This window comes from Zootermopsis nevadensis, unplaced genomic scaffold (assembly GCF_977971745.1).
Source record: "Zootermopsis nevadensis isolate Lab colony 2312 unplaced genomic scaffold, Znev_1.0 Znev_ptg000012l, whole genome shotgun sequence".
Taxonomy (NCBI): domain Eukaryota; kingdom Metazoa; phylum Arthropoda; class Insecta; order Blattodea; family Termopsidae; genus Zootermopsis; species Zootermopsis nevadensis.
The window spans coordinates 13,654,546-13,675,431 of NW_028259144.1; the positions used below are offsets into that span (position 1 = coordinate 13,654,546).

Here is a 20,886-nt window from a genome sequence, read left to right on the forward strand (position 1 = left end):
ATAGGATTTCATCTTACATGTCACTTGTATTAATACCACTTTGTGTTACAATAAAAGCATTATTAAAGAAAACTAAACATAACTTGGTACTGGGCAGTATTGTTGGATATAACAGCCAACACACTGCTTCCTTGTCACTTGCAGAACAAATAAGTTCAATTACAATATACTCCCAGTCATCATGACAAATGAATGGGATAATATGCATGAATAAAAAAACAAAACAAAAAAACAACAACAACCCCCCCCCCCCCACAACAACCGCACGCACGCACGCACACACACATTGATAATCCAAAATATTTTGTTTGGTGTATTCACAAAACCAAAAAAGAAATCTTTACATTTTTTTACACAGCTGTCATTTAATTTGAGAAACAACCTTTAATGGCCACTTGTTATTTTGAACTGTTCAGACTACTTATGACAGTATAAATTTTCCAGACAGATGTAATGCCACTGCATTTGAATCCTCTCTAACCCATGCAGTCTAGTGAAGTGTTAAGACAATTACTGTAGTGCCATTTTATGATTGATGCTCACTGATGCTCTCTATATTCTCCTTCTTCACTCTATTCTCACCTTCATTTTTCTCGACAGCACTGACATTGTCCATGTTTGTCACATGCTGAATGTCCAGTTCACACACATGACTTTGTAGCCATTCTTCAGTGTTTTCTTCATTTTTAAAACTTCTCACAGCACACACCATGTCAAGAATTTTGTATTTGCTGATTTCTTCATTAGAGAAACATTGAAAATCACTTTCTTCTACATCCAGAAGAAGTATCCTCCACAATCAAACCAGCATCACTGGATTCATGGAAAAGTATGACAGAGACATGCCAAAAAAGGAGCACCCAACATTGTCATTTTTACCCTACAATCCTATCATGGTGCAGTTTGCAAGATTTCTGAGGTCAGCCTGGTAGTGTCATTTCATGGACCTAATCAATCAATCCCTATCCATTAATCTTTCATTTATTTTGTCACAGACTCTCCATTTTCAAACTTTTCAATTCATTCAAGCTTTTGTTTTACAATTCGTAATATTTTATGTTGTTTTTTAAGCCATTTTACTTATGACTTACAGTACAATGGAACAGAACTGACTTATAACACTAATATTTGAAAAAGACCAAGCAGCTGCAGCATTCATTCCCTCTGCCACAATAACCATTAGAACAAACTTTCCCATTTCACTACCAATACTAACCATAGAGCACAGAAATAGGGTACTGTTCAACCACAATCTTCTGCAGACCCACCCAACACCGCCCCCTCCCCCAGCCACCCTAAGCAGACAGCAACACATGGAAAGATACCAAAATATCTGTCACATGTCTGTGTTTATGTAAAAAAACAGTCTTGCATGGACACCTGTAAACTAGATAATCAGGACCTTACTGCACCAAAAATGCTGTAGAAATCAGACTATTACTCAACAATAAAACAACTTCCAACAAAATGTGAGATACAGAAACATTGGATATTCCAACAAACGCATTTCCAGAATAAAAAAGACTCATTCCATCCTATTCACACTGACTGATTGCATTTATTTTGTATATTGACATTTGTTAACAGATTTAACCAACACTACATCCCTGGCACACATCAAATAATGTGCAATCACAAGTAAGCAAAAGTATAAATCAGCTTAATATGCAGACTATACCACATCATACTGTCAAGTAATATTGCATGTGGACCTTGCTTACACTTAAATCTATTTCTAATGAACAGGGGAATATAATGAAGCTAAAATTGTTTTAACTTTTTTGTTATAAAATAGTATAAGAAATGTTCTTCATTAGTACAGCATTAGAAGGTCTCCAATCACTTTCTGAAATGATCATTATTTTCCATAACAGTTAATTCTGATGAAAATAAGTACTGAGAATGTTCACTTTTCATATTTGTATCTCTGGCATGTACTTTTAACATATGGCGTTTTACATCATGACTTCGTGTGAACAATTTCTGACAGACAGGACACTTCATTTGCTCCAAGTGAGTTCTCCTATGATGGGAAAATGAATCGCGTCGATTAAACCCTCTCCCACAGATGGTACAGATGATTCTGCAAGGACTGCCTGCTGCTCTTTGCAGTTGTGATGCCAAATGCAACTGCCCTGTCGGCCAGAAGTTCACTAAAGAGAAAACACATCAAAGAATCAATCCCACTATTATTAAATGTTCTTTAATTACAAGCTAAAAATCCTTACCCATAGTCACACAGTATGCCTCATATAAGAATTTTTACAATCATCAAAACTCCATTAACCGACCTATGGTAGATGGGCAACCATATCTCACAATAACAATACCATGCTGGCTATCTAACATCACATGTGATGTGATTTCTTACTGAAAACTTTTGAAATGCTCCTTTTATGCATGCATGGGTGGATGGGTTTGGGTGGCACACAAGTGCACTCACACTCACTACTTTATTGAGGTTTCTATGTGCAATCACAAGTTCTTACACTCTTAATAAAGTAGCTGTTATTTGGTAAAATTTGTCACCGACTGGCAGATGTACCGCAATCTTCGTTCCTGCCTTAACACCAAAATAGCCTCCAAAGCAACAGATACATTCAGAATTGCAATATAAGAACTAATGCTCTCCAGTTTAATAGGTACCTGGATACTACTCCTGGCATTTCCCTCACTACCTAAGTTTCAATTTATCAGAACACAAAGAAATCTTTTTGAACAAAAAGGTGCATGTGTATATTAATGACCCCAAGATCAGTACCCCTAATACAATAGCCAATGTCTGTTGTGTTTATCTCTGTAACAACACAATTTATGCTATGCAGAAGAACTGAAAATAAGTGCAGATGGTAGCAAGTCTGGCAGCCAGAAATGCAAATGAGGCCATAGAGGTACCTACGATAGGTCTGGTGAATTTACATTTGGTGGGGCCAATCGTTGATTTATATGTTAGTGCAATTGGCAAGGATCTGTCTATAGTCACTGTCAAGACATTTTCATGTAAAATTTAGTTTATAAGTTTATACTTTCAATGTAATTTGCAAAGACAATGCTGCAATAAAATGTATTACTGTTCAACATAAAAATGGTTCATTACCATCAACTCTGATGGGTTATACAATGCTAGTCATTAATATATAATATAAAAACATCAATCTCATATATGAATAAAGCTTCTGCTAGCTTCCTTATATTACCTACGGAAGGTCCCGTTACTATAAAATAAATTCAGAATTCACCAGAACTAGTCCTTTCATGTCAAAGGGTCACACTAGACCAATAAGAAAATTACTTTTTTAAACAACAATAAACACGCGAAAAGACAGACAAAAAGTATTTTACTCTAAGAAACTTCAAGCATATTTTTACATTTAAAATGCAAATAATATTTTCCATGATAACATCAAAAACATAGCCAGAATTTTTAATGTTACCAACACTTGTCAACAGCCACTTTAAAACTGCTAAACCAGAAATTTCAGTATAGAATACAAACATTATACATCTTTAAAGTTCACCTAAATACTTCAATATAAATTGTTGTATGATACATGAGTTTATCAGCATGGTACACAAGACATTACATAAATAACACACAAACAAACAGACATGAAATTACCAATGCCAGATACATACATTTCAGAACTACATCAACAACTGCAGCTGAAGGAGAATGCTTACTAAAGACATGTGATTTCAATGTGTGGACACAAGCAAACACTTTCCAACAAAAATGACACTTGGTCTGACCCCAGTAGGTGTCCCAATGGTGCTTCAATGACCCACAACAATGGAATGTTTTTCCAACGTTTTGCAGCAGAATTCAGAAACAGAATAGGATATTAAATCTTCATACCATCTTGAATTTGGCAGTGACCACAAGGCCACTAAAGGAGACATAGTTTAGAAATTAATATTCATGAAATATATCCCCTAACCTTAACCGGTACAAGTACATCAAGTCTGCTAATGACATACTCCATAGCAATGTGGAGTAAACACAACACTTAAGACTGTTTTTCCACCATTGTGGGTTGATGTGATGTTATAAATGGCCAAAATATAAATGCATGTGAATCTAGCAAAACTGAGTCCTCTCTGATGATAAAAGTAATGGATGCAAGGTAGAGGGCAGAGTTAAGTCATCTCATTTACCTGAACTTCACCCAACTCATTGTTGTTTAACCTGGATGTGATTGCTGTAACCAGATGAATCACATTTGCCTTGGTCTATTAAGGCTATTAAACAGCTTCCAAACTGCTAAAACTTGCTGGAAATCTGGTTCCATTATAAAACATACAAAAGATGGACGATTCATTGTAAGTAAATAAGGAAATTATATTACCAACATTCACTAGAATATGTAAGACTTGAGGTTCTCACAGCGGTGAATATGAAGATTTCTGTCTTCTGGGTTATTGCGCTGTGTAGTCTGGTCGATGTTAACCAACGTTTCAGAGGTCATACTGCCTCCGTCATCGCCCTGATGACGGAGGCAGTATGACCTCTGAAACGTTGGTTAACATCGACCAGACTACACAGCGCAATAACCCAGAAGACAGAAATCTTCACTAGAATACATTTATGTTTCACTTCCAAAAATTAAGCTACATCCAGATAGGGTAGCAGCAAGATGGAAGACTGCTGTTACTCAATATCACACCTGGGGTAAACACTAACAAGTTAGGTCCTCTGTTGACAAACAACCATTTCTCACAAAGCTGAGAAATATCCAGCAAGGGCAGAAGTAAGATGAATAACAACTTGGTGTCACTCAGTATCACATCACAATACACCGAGTTCATCACCACTCAAATTGAGCTACTGCTCTCTCACTTGCCAATTCCTACTACGCAATGGTGAAGCTCAGCAAGTCTATGCACATGAATATGTAATTTTTGTCACTCACCTATCCCTGATAACTGAAAAAGACCATCTGTCTCCAAAATATCAACCTTTTGCATCACAGCAGTGTAGTCAATTGCCCAGCTCTTATGTACACGATACACAAATAAGTACCATAAACACTTTTGTAATGAAGAAAATGCCACTGTAGCAGAAAAGTTACATCCTGACTGAGCCATCTTCAGTGCACTTTCCATTGCACCATTACAGATTTCCATTTAAGCTACCAAGTATACTATGCAATTACACATTAATACTTACTAAGTTCATAAAATAATTATGTCAAAGTTCAAAGACATATCAACCATAAACAAATAAATAACTATCTAACTAAATACATAAACTGTCTATTAGTAGAACCAAGACAGCAAACAATAACAATTCCCAAAAAATAATCAGGAATTTAGTTTTATGATATATGTTGACAATATGTGCTATTGTTCTGCTGTACAAAAACAACAGTAAATATACTGTGAATAAATTTAACTGTGATTCAATTAAACAGATAATGAAATTAAGTACACATAAAACAGATCTTCAGAATTTACATTTGAACTGTACAGAAAGTCCACAAACACATACACTTTAACATACATCTTTCATGATATCCTGAAGCTTAAAAAGCCACTTCAAAAATATGTCAGATACAATTAGCACAGAATCCTTAAAACAGAAGAAATAAACATTGTTAACAGAAAATACAGAAATATCATATTAACAATGCAACATGAAGCTCATATAAAATGCCTGAAATCATCATTAAACACTGATGAGAAAATAGGGGGAAAAACACAAACTTTGCACACTTGAAATAAAAATTCTGTAGCTGATTACTATGCACAAAACTACATGCCATCACAACCCGAAAGTGACGTCCTTACCACAATGCAGATAATATCCAAAACATAACTTTGGACAAATAAACACCTAACAAAGTGTATAACTCCAATAACCAAAGTTCTTGAGAAGTAGATGGTCACTCACGTAGTCAAGACAACCTCCATGTTTTATTGAACCTGAAGGTCAAATACCATATTCACAAGAGCTTACCACCAGACAAAGAGAGAACATTTTACAAACAAAACACAAGAAACATACATATGCCATAAAACAAAATGAGACAAATCAAAATGTACCACACAATATCTGAAACACAATACTATTTAATGCACCTTAAACTGGAATAACAGCCTGCATTAAAAAGAATGAACAGGTAGTAGAATAAATACAAAGTGTCTGAAGTCAAGTAACACATACTGTTTTGTGCATCCAAATAAACATTTCACAGACAAATTGGTTTCAAATACAGAAATAATTTTAAATACTGTAACTTGGTTATAGAAGATTCTAAAACTGTTAGCAAATATTACTGCATTTTTATGAAATGTATGATTCAAAATATAAAGCATGATGGAGAATGATGCAACAGAATTGAAATGTATATACTACAGTAGCATTATTTGTTAAACAATGTTGTATGATTAAATGTGCAAAGTACAATGGTAAATGGCTGAAGAGAGTTGAGGTGCCTCTGCCATGATCAAGACTTAAACAATTGATGACAAAACTTATTGCAATAGTATACAAAATCAATAAACACCACAGAAAGGCATTACATTCACACTTTAAAATGTACCTTAAAGCCTCTTTAATTGCTCTCAACCACCACATTTTAAAAATCTGACCATTTTTATGCTCTTTGTAGTTCAGCAGTTTTACTTTCAGTGCACTCAGTTTACCTTCAATCAGACATAAGTACAAAAGTGCCAGTAAATGTACTCATTGACTAGTAGCTTAATGACACATATCCACTACAGTCCCCTGGTAAACAATCCTACACAATATATGAATGGTAAAGTTACTCATTAGTCTTACTCATGAGAAAAAAAAATATTAGCTGCAGATAACTGTCTTCTGGGATGTTATGCCCCGTAGTCTGGCAGACATACTCAGGTTTCAGAGGTGCTTACTCCTTCATATTCAAGGCAACCAATGATGGAGGCAGTAAGCACCTCCAAATATAGGTAAAGTTCTATCAGATTACATGGCACAGAACCTCAGAAGACAGCCATCCTTTTTTAACTGTCATTATGATAAACCTAAAATCTCACAGAATTAGTTTCCATACCACACACAACAATTAATCTCATGCTAAGTTAAAGATGAGGACATTCACGAGTCTTCTTCTCAGGCACAGGTAATTTTAGTTCAAATGATCTCATCCCATCTCAATACAGCAATAACACTGAAAGTGATTTAATAATTCAAGAACCACAGCTTATATTAAAAAATAATTAAAATATAAGGTCAATGGGTTTATCAGGTACCTGAATGGGTTCTGTGGGGAAAGGGGATGTGTCTGATTTGTTTTAAAAATACTGATGTTTATCAAAGAACCTCTAATAAAACACATTTCCTGTTAAAATGTCAAATGCACATATATATTTTTTAAAATAATTTCCATCACAGCCCTCTACCTTACCAGTTTCCTTGCAAGGAACTTGGTATCACCCAAGAAGTTATCATGAAGAGGGGCAAAGATGGTAGAATAAAGAGTGAAACAAGTGATTAAACTTCAGGAACAAACTATTCAAACCAGAATCACAGGCTGTCAAAAGTACAAAGGAATCTCAAAGCTTTCAATGGTGCTTGCTTATGAGATGCAATTTCAAAGTGTGTATTCTTCCGAACACTTTCCCACACACATGACATTTTGTGTGTCCCCTGTGAGAACTGTTGTGGTGTTGCAGTGAACCACGATTAGTGAACTCCTTGCCACAAGTATCACAAGTGAACTTTGGAGGCTTGAGTGGGGTGGCAAATTGTGGTCCACTTTCCACATCTGACCAGAAAACGTCTTCAGGTGCCCAGGACACAACTACAGGGGAAAAAAAGTACATGTTGAAGTTAACAGCAATTCAAAAACAATCATTTATCAGCTATAAAAGATTCCATTTAAAAGATCATTCGCATAAGGCATAGGGCCCAATGATGGCCCTTTGAAATATGGTATTGAAACCTTACACTCCAACAAAGGCAAAGAATTTAACCAGCAGATCAATTATCACTTGCTTTAGAAGGGCTCTGATCCATGAGTTAATTTAAAAGATATGAAGAGGCACATAAGTTAATAATGCATGCACCAGATGGTGTCTGAAAAAATGTATAGTTTAATAAACATAAAATACCCATTTTATAATTCAGAAGAGGTTGATATTTTGTGTGTGCAGAAGAAATGGTTTATGACACATAGGAAAATAACATAGATATTCAAAATGACTACTCCAGGCATTGTTGATAACAGCAAACAATTGTGTGAAGTATGTTCACTAAGATATCTGCTAGGATGGCTGCACACGACTGTTCCAACTTCATGCCTCAGTTCTTGGAGTGTTGCTGGTTTTGTACTATACACTGAATCCTTAACCCCAGAAGTAAAAGCAAGTGGAGTTAAATGAGGAAAATATGGAGGGTATTCAGCATTTCCTTTTTGGCACATCCATTGGTCTGAGACATTGCCATTAAAATAGGTCCTGACATCATGGTGGTAATGTGAGGATATCACATCTTGTTGGTAGTAAATTTCAGCTGATGAATGGTGGGCACAATGAATACCTCAAGCATGTTGAGGTGCTTAGCTTCACTAACTATCCCATCAAAGAAGTGTGAATCCATAATAACCCTGGATGACATCAGATTCACATCTCCAGTGTCTTTGCACTTCACAAACATTCTGGAATTTCCAGCACCACTTCAAAATTAATTTATGTTGTGGTGTTAAAAAGTCAATCCACACTACTTAGAAGTATATTAAATCTGAGATCCACCATTAATATATAAATAAATGTGCTTTATTAAAATATAAATACATTTGGAGACATGCTGTATAAATTATACTTTGAACACTAAATCCTCTCAAAAATATGTCATGTATTAAAATAAATAACTGAAAAACTATTATCATACATATTATGACTCACACATCTGTAAGTTTACAGATGAGACATACAGAATGTCTAAAAATTATTCACCCCAGTATAAGACATAATAAATTCGTTATTTTAGGATCTATCTTAAAATGGTTTGCGGTAATTAATAACACAACTCAAAACATTTGTTTTAATTAAGTAGACTACCACAGTTAAGTCAATACTTCAGTAAGCATCCACGTGAGCCCCATTACTAACACGCAGAACATCAAGGCGATAGATGATTTTGATTGAAACATTAAGAAGCATGTCTGTGTGGTTCAATACAGAATAAAAATAAATAATAACAAAAAAGAACTCTGATCTTTGCAGTAATTTGTGTGCTTGTGTTAAGGTTAGGACTGTGTGGGAGAAAAATCTTCTCCGTGTCCAGATCAACCCTTTAGTACATACCTTCAATTTGAATTCTGAATGCATTAAACAATTAATATCCTAGACAGCATTGAGTACAACTTTGCCAGCAGGATGTGCGATCTTATATTCTTGCCTGCAAGAAAACCCTTGTATCCTGTTTTCAGACTTGAAATATGCGCTCAGCTTTCATCCCCAGTGCCAATGATGCACATGAAGTTACCGTCTATATGTTCACATTGCAATAGCAATTGTCAGCAAATGTCCAACTTCAGTTTCAGTTCTTCGGTGAGCATTTGGAGAACCCATCATGCACACAACTTCTGGTGTCCAGTTCTGCAATTATTGCCTACAATGGCTGAGATAAAACAGCAATTTTACTTACAACTGCTGGCTTAGAAACTTGTCATTGAGGTTGACATGTCCTAGGTCTGCATCATGGACATGTGCAGCCCGATGTCTAACAGTACTGATACCTACACAAGTTATCCCCTTTAACAACTTTCATTTGCTGAATGAAAACTGTCTTTATTATTCATGCACTCTCACCCCTTAATCAGCTGAGATATCTGTAAATTGTACTTCCTAATGTGTTCTCAGCCGATCCAGAATTCAACAAAGGTGTATAAACTGGGAAACTTCATATGCCAGACTCTTATCTGCTGAGTGCAAAAATATAGTTTTAACAAAATAAAGCACCCAGGAACTTTACCAAGACTGTTTCTGTGTGTTAACTGGATAAACAGTAGTCTATGAAGACATTCCTTGGTTTCACATTCCTACCCACATTCAAGACCAATGAGATTCAGTGAAGTTGCACTGAGAAGTAAATTAAGGAATGTAACCACAACACACAGCATCTAATTAAGATCAAGTAATTACATATTACACATAAACAAAAATGTCTCACAACACACTGAATCATAACCCAAACCTTTAATTAAGCTAACTGAATAACATTCCATAAAAAAGATAACAAATGAGGTAAAGAAATATTTCCAGTCACACAAGTCCTACATTTTATTTTACTGATTTATTCCCTGCATGAATATACATTAAATGGTTTATTTACATCAATGAAGGTATTCATTTTTAAGCTACATTTATTTTCCTAAAGGTCTTAGCAACTTATGTTTTCACAAAATGCACTTCAGTTATGTACATACGAATTTCCTAGTTTTAAAGCCAGTATGTAAATCATTCACCTGATGCCAATGGATGTTTTAACCATGTAACTTCTAATTCCAAACTGCACAATAAGTCTGAGTAATCAACAAACTTCATTTTGGAAGATGGCTGTCTTCTGGTTTGTAGCATACACTACAACCCAAAAGACAGCCATTTTCATACTCACTGCTGTAAGAACCTCAAATCCTACTTCATTTTGAAACACAAAGACTTAAAAGGGTTTGTGATACTGTATTACTCAAACCCCGGTATTAATTTACTGCAGATACAATATAATATTAATATACATCATAACTGCTGAAACTGCAAATAAAAGAAAGAAACATCTGAAAAGAATGGAAAACTAATTCCATGCGTGGAACTATATTATCCAACGGAAACAAGCAAACCTGAAATAGACAATCCACACAACTGACATGAGATGGAATGACAAAGATAATAAACTATAGTCACAACACATGTTTCTTTAGTATTTTGTTAAACATAACACTGAAATAAATTCTAAATAAAACATTAGTAAGATATAGAATCTCTCATGAGCACATCATTCTGTAAAATAAGACACATGAGAAACATCATAAAATTCAAACTGAGTTTCACATAACATACAGATTATACACTACCATACTAATTTCCATAAAATATGTTGAGTTATTATTGAGATGAGACATGTAGGCAAACAATATCATCCTAACTACAAATAATAGAGGGATGATTTATTTGCATAAATCTGGGAACATAACTTAAACAAACAGACTTGTTGATCACAAATATGTGGAAATAATGGGTTCTATGGTATCCCATTTGTTTTTACTTTATCATCTGAAATGGTGACCTCTGCATTTGTGTGCATGAGACTATATCATAATGCTGAAAACAATCCTCACTTGTGTGTGGAAGAGGGAGAGAAGTAAAAACTTAAATCTGGATGTAAACTGCAACTGAGTGTTTTGGCCTAACATATACATGTACACCATTAAAACTTCCCACTCACTCATTGCTGAATCACCATTATATCCTTCCCCCAGTAGAAATATAACTTTAAACCACATTCCTCCAGGAATTCTAATGAATTTCCTAAATCTTGGACTCAAATTTTTATAAAAGGCTAAATTGTAAGCCCTTGTAAAATTTATATTCATAAATAAAAGTCTACTGTACTGAATTGTTTCACTGAAAATATATCTGTTGTTTCATCAGCTAATGCCTACTGTAAATCAGCTGAAGTAACTATAACTGCAAGGTCCTTTAAAGTACTGTATTCTCTGTTTGTGCTTTGGTAACAAATACAGGTAGCCCTCGATTTGCACCGATTCAGAATAACGCAGATTTTGAAACCAGCAAGTCAAAAAGTGTAAATAATATATTTTACTATTACTTATAGCGTTTTACAATGTTTCTCATACTGATTCTTATACTAAATCGTAATTCTTACATCGCTGATTTTGAATAAAAATTATAAATACAGTCATCTCTGCAATTACATATGTTTCGATAACGCGAATTTGCTCCAATGAGATCGATGAATCGGTAAAAGCTGTTTGTGAAATGCAAAATTTTGCATGTGCGAGTTTGCTCTTATGCAATTTCATTCCTGGCACTTTTAAACTTTCAAAGGACTAATTTAATCTCTGCAGAAGTACCGGGGTTGTAATGCCATTATATTACTCGTCAATGTTTGGGTCCTGGGAACGCATGTCATTGACTTCCCATTGATTTACATTATAAATGAGTTTTAAAGAATGAAAATTAACATCATTATATATCAAAATTTCCTTAGCAACTGCAGAGGACCATTATCTCTGTGACCTATTAAAGGATAAGTATCCACTGCTACACAGGATGACAGTCTAAAAAATTGGTTTCCTGGAACTTGTGTTCTATTCAATTTATCTCTTTTCAAGAAAATTTAGTTGCAATCCAACATTTTGTTCTCTGATTTACAGAAGCCTAAAGTTTTCAGATGGTTTTTCTGCACTTCAATTTTGAACATCTCATTTTCTAAACTAACAAATATCTTTACTAATTAATACGATGAGGGAATTAACACCCAACCCCTCCTCCCGGTTATACCACTGCAGACAGATGAATATGATCTACCCATTACACACTCACTTTATGCACAGTGTAAGCATTTTGCAAACTCATCTATTTTCTCTCATAGCGATTGATATCACAACTATCTGTTTACAATCTGCTGCTTAACAGTAAACCACAAAGACAGGAAGAAAATGGGTAATTATTGCATTACAGTGCTTATAATGACATTAAACATCATACACACTGGTTTCTGAATAAAGTGACATTACCAACATTACATAAAACACAAACATCTGCATCACTTTTGTTCAGTTGTGGTGAAACATTCAATTTCACGCAGAAAAGTTTTCTTCTCTTTGGTCTATTCTCCAGCATATCGGAAGAGAAATTCTATCGTCACCACAGTACAAGTGAGAAAGGAGCCATAAGAACTTTAGGTTTAAGAGATAGGATTCCTTTGTACTGAATCAAACAATCTGTACGTCTGTTGTTTCCACACAGGATCTGGGAGTAATTAAAATTCAGATTGTGATCTTCACAGATGAGACACCAATTTCCTGCTGTCTCCATCTTTGAGGCAGAAATAAGCAGAGATGGGATGTAGAGGAAGATGGCAGAACACAGCCAAGGGAAAAGAGCTTGGCCAGTATCATTTAGTGATGGGGAAAAAGAGACAGTCCTGACAAAATGGGGAACAGGAAGAGCCCTTTTCAGGCACAATCAGGATAACCCTATACACCGAATGCAAGAATACCTTTCCAAGGTTACTATGGAGAAAGGACATGGCAATTGAATATGAGCACCGTCTGCCGACAGCACATACTTCCCACTCTCACGCTTCCTCCAATTCATATTCGCATAAAACACAATCCTGACAGCACCAAAAAATCAAAATTTAGCACACTACTCCTCACAGGGCTCTGAAATCCAACATTTAATTACTATCTGTTTTTAAATGTCTGGTACTGAATATGTTAAATGTTTCACAAGACACAGTAACAGGACAAATTTCTTAAAAAGCTAGTCATCATTATGAGATTCTCTTCCCACACACCATCTCTTCCTTCCCTATGTTTATCACATTATAAGCAGCAATTAGAGAGATAAACTGCAGTAACAATGCAGGCAAACGGTTGGTCACCTAATTACTTTTTGTTAGCATCTGCAATAAGTGCAGCCTTATGAATTCGATGTAAATGTGTCTTCATGTCGTAGCTGCGGCTGAATATCCTGCGGCAGACAGGGCATTGAGTTTGACCTGCATGTAAATCTTTATGTAATTGCAGTGAGATGGGATGCCTGAACCCCTTCAAACAAATCCAGCAACGAAATGGTGTCTTGGTTCTGTGGTCGTTGAATACTGTGTCACCAGAGTGTCTGTGCCGCAAGTCTTCAGACAGGTGTAGGGCTATAAAAGAAGAGACCCTGCATTCAATATGTATTTAGATATTCTTACAGGTGAACTATGTGCTCTACAAAGCTGTATCTTGTTCCCGCTACCTATGTGAATTCACTCACATTAGAAAGCATGTTTCCTGATGTTCGCTTAAGAAGACATCCATGTCAACGTAAGTGATAAAGAGTACATAACACTAATTTTTACTTTAAAACAAATCCAAGTAACACACATAAAAGCTTCACACTACATTAACTACAAATCATCACAGAGTACTAAATAAGAAATAAAATTAAACACAACAATCAAAAGAGAGTTTCACATACATGAATACAAAATTTCAGTATGATACACAGGCTATTATTCTAATTAACCATCACATTCAAGAAATGTCCAACTGCAACTAACAAATATTAAAGAATGTAATTTCTTATTAACATTTCATTCATATTATAGGAGCATTATTTTTAATAGTCTTATTCAGGGTTTGATTCTGTTATACCATGCACAAAACTAAGATGCATTTTGAGATCAAATGTTCGATTCAACACTTTGCTGCAGATTGCACATGTAGTTTCTCCACTGTGAACTTTCTGATGGTGCACTAGAGATGTATGATGCCCAAATGACTTTCCACAAATGTTGCAATGGTGTCTACTACCACCATATCTTCTTGATGGAGCACTCATGCACCAATCAGCCATAGGTCCAAGAGGTACTGTGTAGGAAAAAGAGTGAAATATGAAAGAAACATGCACATAACTTTATTTCCAGGTGTCCACATTTCAACACTGCAGCAGTCACACGGTTGCTGAACAACCAGCACCCTTCCCACTTTGCCACAGGTATTCTGGGTTGTGAGGCATCTGATATACAGAAGGGTACCAAAATTTCAGAGCAATATTGGTACCCACCTGCAAGTCCAAATAGCAATAAAACCAAGCAGAACACCACCAGCACCTTCACCGCAATGAAGAACCTCAAATATCATACCACATCCTTTTAACAAGAATTCAACAGATGGCAATACAAACTGATGCAGTGATCTGAATACTACAGCAGTTCAACTGCTAAGTGGCTCCAACTTAATACTCTTCTATTAATAAAATCATCTCGGGCAATCAGCCGTGTTAACTGGTTACCGTACTAAACCGATGTTTCGGGAGCCAACTCTGTCCCCATCATCAGGGTTCTGATACGACTGGATACCTTGGAAGTCGCCTGATCGGGATCAATGCACATGTCCAGACCCAAGCCCAAGGAGCTAGGGGTGGAGTCAAGCACTCAGTTTGTCTGGCTCTGCTTTCTACATGGTGTTTCCCCAAAATTCCAGAGCATGTTCATCACCGGATACCATGCTCAGCTCAAGGTGAAACCTCCGTCCCTATTAAAGTTGTGGGGATGCAGCCAGATCTCTATGGCTTCCTTTACAAGTCAGTCCATCTATCCAGTTGCTTTTTTTATCATCGTGGTGATGTTGAAGTCGATGTTGTGACCTGTTTCGATGCTGTGTTCCGCCAAAACAGGTCACAACATCAGAACCCTGATGATGGGGACAGAGTTGGTTCCCGAAACGTCGGTTTACTACGGTAACCAGTTAACGCGGATGATTGCCTGAGAAGATTTTATTGATTGTACTTGCAGCAAAATCTCAAATCCTAAGTCCTCTAGGTTCAAAATTACATTTAGAGGAATCATTCAAATAGTGTGTGTCAAATATCAACTAGCTGTTGTGGAAACTTGCATTTAGAGCATACAGAATTTAATTACTATTAATGTGACAACCAACAGAGCATGTATAGGTAAAGCATGCAAAATAAAGAACAATGGTTTAATATCTTGAAATATTTAATGGAACAAATACACATAATATACACATAAAGAATACATTTTCCAATACATTTGCAGTAAGTCCATGCTACTACAAAGAAGAATGATTATTTAAAGTCCCAAGGACTATCAGTTATAAGTTAATGATAAAGGCTATTTATTATGTGTTTTAAAAATCATATGTAACAAATTTTCTGGTCTATTTATTGATTGCCAGATATTTAGCAATGCTATTTAAAGTTCAGAGGTTACATAATGACTATGAGAAGCAAATATTAACACTGCAATTAACTAAGGATTCATATGTAAGCATTTCAACTCCTACTGGCAACTGCCTGCAGAGAATGACAAAACCCAGTAACTCCTACATTCATGGCAGCTGCTTAACCTTCATCACAGCATAATGGAGGATTCGTACCCCTATACTATGAACTGCCAGAATGACTTTTAACTCTGGCTGTAACAGTTTAGTGATATAATAATTCAAAGCATAGCCAGCTGCATCAAGTTGCCACAGTAGAGCAAAGATGATAAAAGTTAAAAAAAAAGATACTCTAAGCCATATGCCTCTTGAATACAAGTCTGGAATATTACTGCTACATTAATCTGATCGATAAGTATGTACAACTCACTCATCACTTTTGTAAAATATTATTTGCTAATCTGTTACAGTTTATTCTAAATTTAAAATGATGATAAACTTTAAGTACTTTTTACAATAAAAAAAACGAATGTAAAAGGAAGTATGTACCACTACATTTCTATATATCATCCACTTACTGAATTGGATTGTGAGTATTATTAAAAGAAAAGCTGCAATATTCATACAGAGATCATCCCTTACCAATCAATTCAAACAGTTTCATTTATTGTGCCTTCCTTGTGTGCCCATCCCCCACAAAAAGCTTAGACCAAAACTACACACAAAAGCACATTAATGCAGCAATTCCATGTACATATACAGGTAAGTGTGTGACCTTCACGAAGTCTCTACTTTAGTGGACACCATCTTGAAACACTTCATAAAGTATATAAGCAAATTCCAACTAAATCAAATATTCAACTAGGGCAACTTACAACTGGTGTATGTTTGAATCCAGTCAAAACAACAGGTAATATCTTAATGTCTCCTCAAGAATCAATATTCATATGATGGATGAGTTGCATATGGACTTTCATGTAGTAAGTGCGGCTGAAAACTTTATGACACACAGGACATCGAGTATGGCCTCGGTGCAGACGACGATGCATTGAAAGCGAACCTGCATGCTTGAAAGCCTTCCCACACACTTGGCAAACAAATGAAAGCCGCAACTCAGCCTCTTCAGGTCCACCACTCGATGGAGAACCCAATTCTGCCATCCAATCACCCTCCCTCAGCCAATGAGGTAGGTCTACAGGACAAAAAAGTGGCCTCATGTAATGCTACACTACTTAAGTGGACCACAAAGAATTAATGCCAACTGACAATGATTCCATCACCAGCAGCTGCCTGTCATTTTAATTCACATTTATATCAAGGTCATCTAAAAAAACGTAGCTGTGATATCAGGAAACGGCATCAGGCAATATTAAATAACTGAAACGTAAATTTCCCAGTGAACACAGCGTTTAAATTGAATTTGTGTCATAACAAAATATTAATATTTAACGCCACCATCTAATATTACAAATATTGTGATTATTATTTAAAAAAAGAAAGTAACATCCCGCAATCAACATGTTAGACACTTTAAGCAGACTCACATTTCATGATATATAAACAGATTTATTACAAATGCCTTACATCAGTAATGATCCCTAATACAAGAGTATCTGAGCTGATGACCAAATATGTCTCAATTCCCATGCACAAACTGGATGTGCCTCTTCATGTTGTATGTGCGACTGAACACCACATTACAGATAGGACATCTTGTGGTTCCCTTGTGCAAGTTCCTGTGCAGTGCCACTGATATCTGATGTCTGAAGCCTTTGCCACAAATGTCACAGTGATGTTTGAAAATGGCTGGCCATCTGCTTCCTGTCCATTGCAGTTCCCCTACAGTAGTAGAAACAGTTGACTGTAGTGGGATCAGATCAACAAGTAGCAGTGCAAAGAGGCTTTTAAAATATAAAGACTAGAACAGAACATACCCATCTTTTGCAGAAAAACATTTATGGATGGACAGTAATATACAAACGCCAGACAGCATAGACCTTCTTGAGAAGGTAACAGCCATGCAACTGGTCGAAACATTTCACCTCTTATGAAAACTTAAGTTTCACTACTCTGCTCACAATAGCTTGCAGCTTGTCCCTATCCTGAGCCTAATGAATTCAGTCCACATTCAAGATTTTCAACACATTTATCCTCTATGTCAATGCCGTTAACATCTCAATCCTCAATATAATCACCTAATACATGCTGAAAAGTACATATGAAACTCATTGTCCAAGCATTCTTTTCTTAACCATCTTCAATCTAAGTTCTTCCCTTACAGTAATATACGAGGGGCAGTCAAAAAGTTCCCGGAATTGTGGTATAGCACTGTAATGGTAGGACATATGGCAATGCTAACCTAATCGCATTTGACACCTCACTGGATGTGCAGTAATTCCTCACTGAGAAAAGCATTCCTGTCATCACCCAACCACCATACTCTCCGGATCTCGCTCCAAGTGACTTCTGGCTGTTCCCTACTCTGAAAATGGACCTCAAGGGGACGCATTTTGCAACAATGGAGGACATCAAATCGAATCTGACGGCTGAACTCTGGAAGATTCCAAACGAAGCCTTCCGCCGGTGCTTCTAACAATGGCATGATCGATGGAGCAAGTGTGTGTGTGTGCGCGCAAGGGTCCTACTTTGAAGGTGATTAGGTAAGCGTTGCCATATGTCCTACCATTAGTGCTATACCACAATTCCCGGAACTTTTTGACTTTGTTCAATTCTAACAATGTAAGTTGCCTTATAAGTCATATCATGCTATGAATAAGACAATATTCACAAGTCTTTGGCATGCAGATTATCTGAATTTTAAAATAATTTATTAAATGGAGCAAATTTTTGTTCACAATTAACAAATTCCATGTAAGTTGCAAGTACACAAATTTATCTTATATATACATTGCAAATAATATATACCACTGTCATTGCCTACTTTTCTTTTGAAACAGTGAACCAACATGTTAGTACCTACTTATCCTATTTCAAGCATGATGTTTATCAGCAGTAATACCTTACAGTCAAATAAACTTCCATGAAATCTGAAATGCATATAATTTGAAATCATACTGTATATATACATAGTATAGTATTCAGAGAGATATTGTCCATTTAACAAACAGAAACATACAGCAGCTTCATGAACATCTCATTTGTTGAAAAGTGACGTAAGCAGATAATTGGAGTACAGCACAAGCAACAAGAAAATAAGACATCACCTCATTATATAACTGTTGTATGCTAAGCTACAAAATGGAAACACCACTGAAGAAATCACCTCACAGAATAGTCAGATATGAGAGAAAGAAGATAACACAAAATGCTGAAATTTTGGCGGAGCAAAAAGAACAGAAAGCCTCATTATAGTGACAAACACTGATATAAAAACAGCAAAATCTGAGGAAAAGTGTAGCAACAATAATAGACATAACCAAGACTGCGAACAAGCTCAAGAGAATTAAAGTGAATCCAAATTTCAATGCAAGCATATATTATTTTATACTACCAGCATTTATTTCAATGTGCATTAGGGTATGCTGCTACTGGTGTTACTGAAGATAGAAGCATCAACATAACTCAAAGTTACTTACAGAATACACTTCAAATATATGCCAAATTAGAAACTATAAATTAATATAATTAAATAAGATAGTGATACATATCTGTACAAAGTTTCTACTCATACAGATTTTTATCAGATATGACCTATCTATAATTTTGAACAAAATGTACAGGCATGATTATCACCTATCCTCATGCAAAAATTCACAGCCATAGCCCCAAGGCTTCACTAATTATTATCAAACAAAAAAGTAAACATGAACTTCATACAACTGACATTATTTCAAGACCTATTACCAAATAAAAAACCAAGTCCCAACATGAAGGTGCACTAATATCACCATCACCATCACCACACAAGTTCTGACTATCACCTAGGTATTACTGATGAGAAGCAATGAAACCGCACATTGGTGGGGATGGACTATGATCGCGCATCTATAAACTTTCATGAAAATCTATATGGATGTGATATGACAAAACTGTTTCCATATATCAAGAAAACAGTATGCCTGGAAACCAATTTTGTATCTTTTTTTCTTCATCAGACTGTAGGAACATAAGCTCTGCCCTTCCTTCTCTTCTACCCTAAAAGAGCCCAAGTACTGATGAAAGCAAACAGGACAATCAATGAGAATGCACTCCCTCCGCAGACAGCTAATAATACAAAGTTACAAGCTTTAGAAGAAGTATGGCATATAAGCAACAACCCCTCACCCCCACAATCTGGGCAGAAATACACAACATAGCACCTATCAATCCGTAAGTCTGTGAAAAACACAGCTAACACTGCTGCCAAAAAATACACTTTGAACTTTTATTAATTATTTAGTTATGGTATACTTAAAAGATGCTGCTAATAGCTCAGATTATACATCACTGATTGATGGCAACGTTGGTGATTTCAAAGGAAGCAGTTACAGCCTAACTTAAGATACTAAGCATTTACTTTAAAAGAAATAGGTGTGATAAGCACTCAATACAAGGGATTTGAGGTTTTCAAAGCAATGAGGATATTGATTCTGTTCTTCTGGGCTTTTACACCAAGTAGACTCATTGGTAGATGCCAAAATTTGTAGAACCATACTGTCTCCATCTTCAGAGCTAAAGACTGACTGACATAGCATGTTTCTCCAGAACATAGGTGCCGTCAATTTGTCTTGCACCAAAACTCAGAAGAACAGTATCATTACTTAACCACATGTTCAGTAAGAGACTTTAAAGAACCAAGTTGTCTTTCTGATACAGTGACTGAATATAAACAAAAGACTGGAAATTTCTTTATAAAACTGTCTGAATAAAATATGACCAGAAGCAAAATCTACCCTGTATTTATCACAAACACCTGTCCCTTGATTAACAAATTTTTGCTACAACAAACAGTAAATTTATAACTACTTTTCAATCTGCAAACATT

The 20,886-nt window shown here is 35.8% G+C and overlaps 1 protein-coding gene across 32 annotated transcripts in view; it reads right to left on the minus strand.

The window, feature by feature from the left end:
• The window catches only part of LOC110830072 (uncharacterized), a 122,394-nt gene that overhangs the window by 43,576 nt on the left and 57,932 nt on the right, over positions 1–20,886 (minus strand). The window contains exon 6 of one of the 32 annotated variants that reach the window (XM_087348022.1): positions 7–2,153. The exons of 20 other annotated variants lie outside the window; for them this stretch is intronic. In XM_087348022.1, the coding sequence (XP_087204148.1) occupies positions 1,840–2,153 (314 nt within the window). In that variant the 3' untranslated portion in view covers positions 7–1,839. 11 more of the 32 variants (XM_087348018.1, XM_087348056.1, XM_087348041.1 and 8 more) reach the window with 11 other exon arrangements.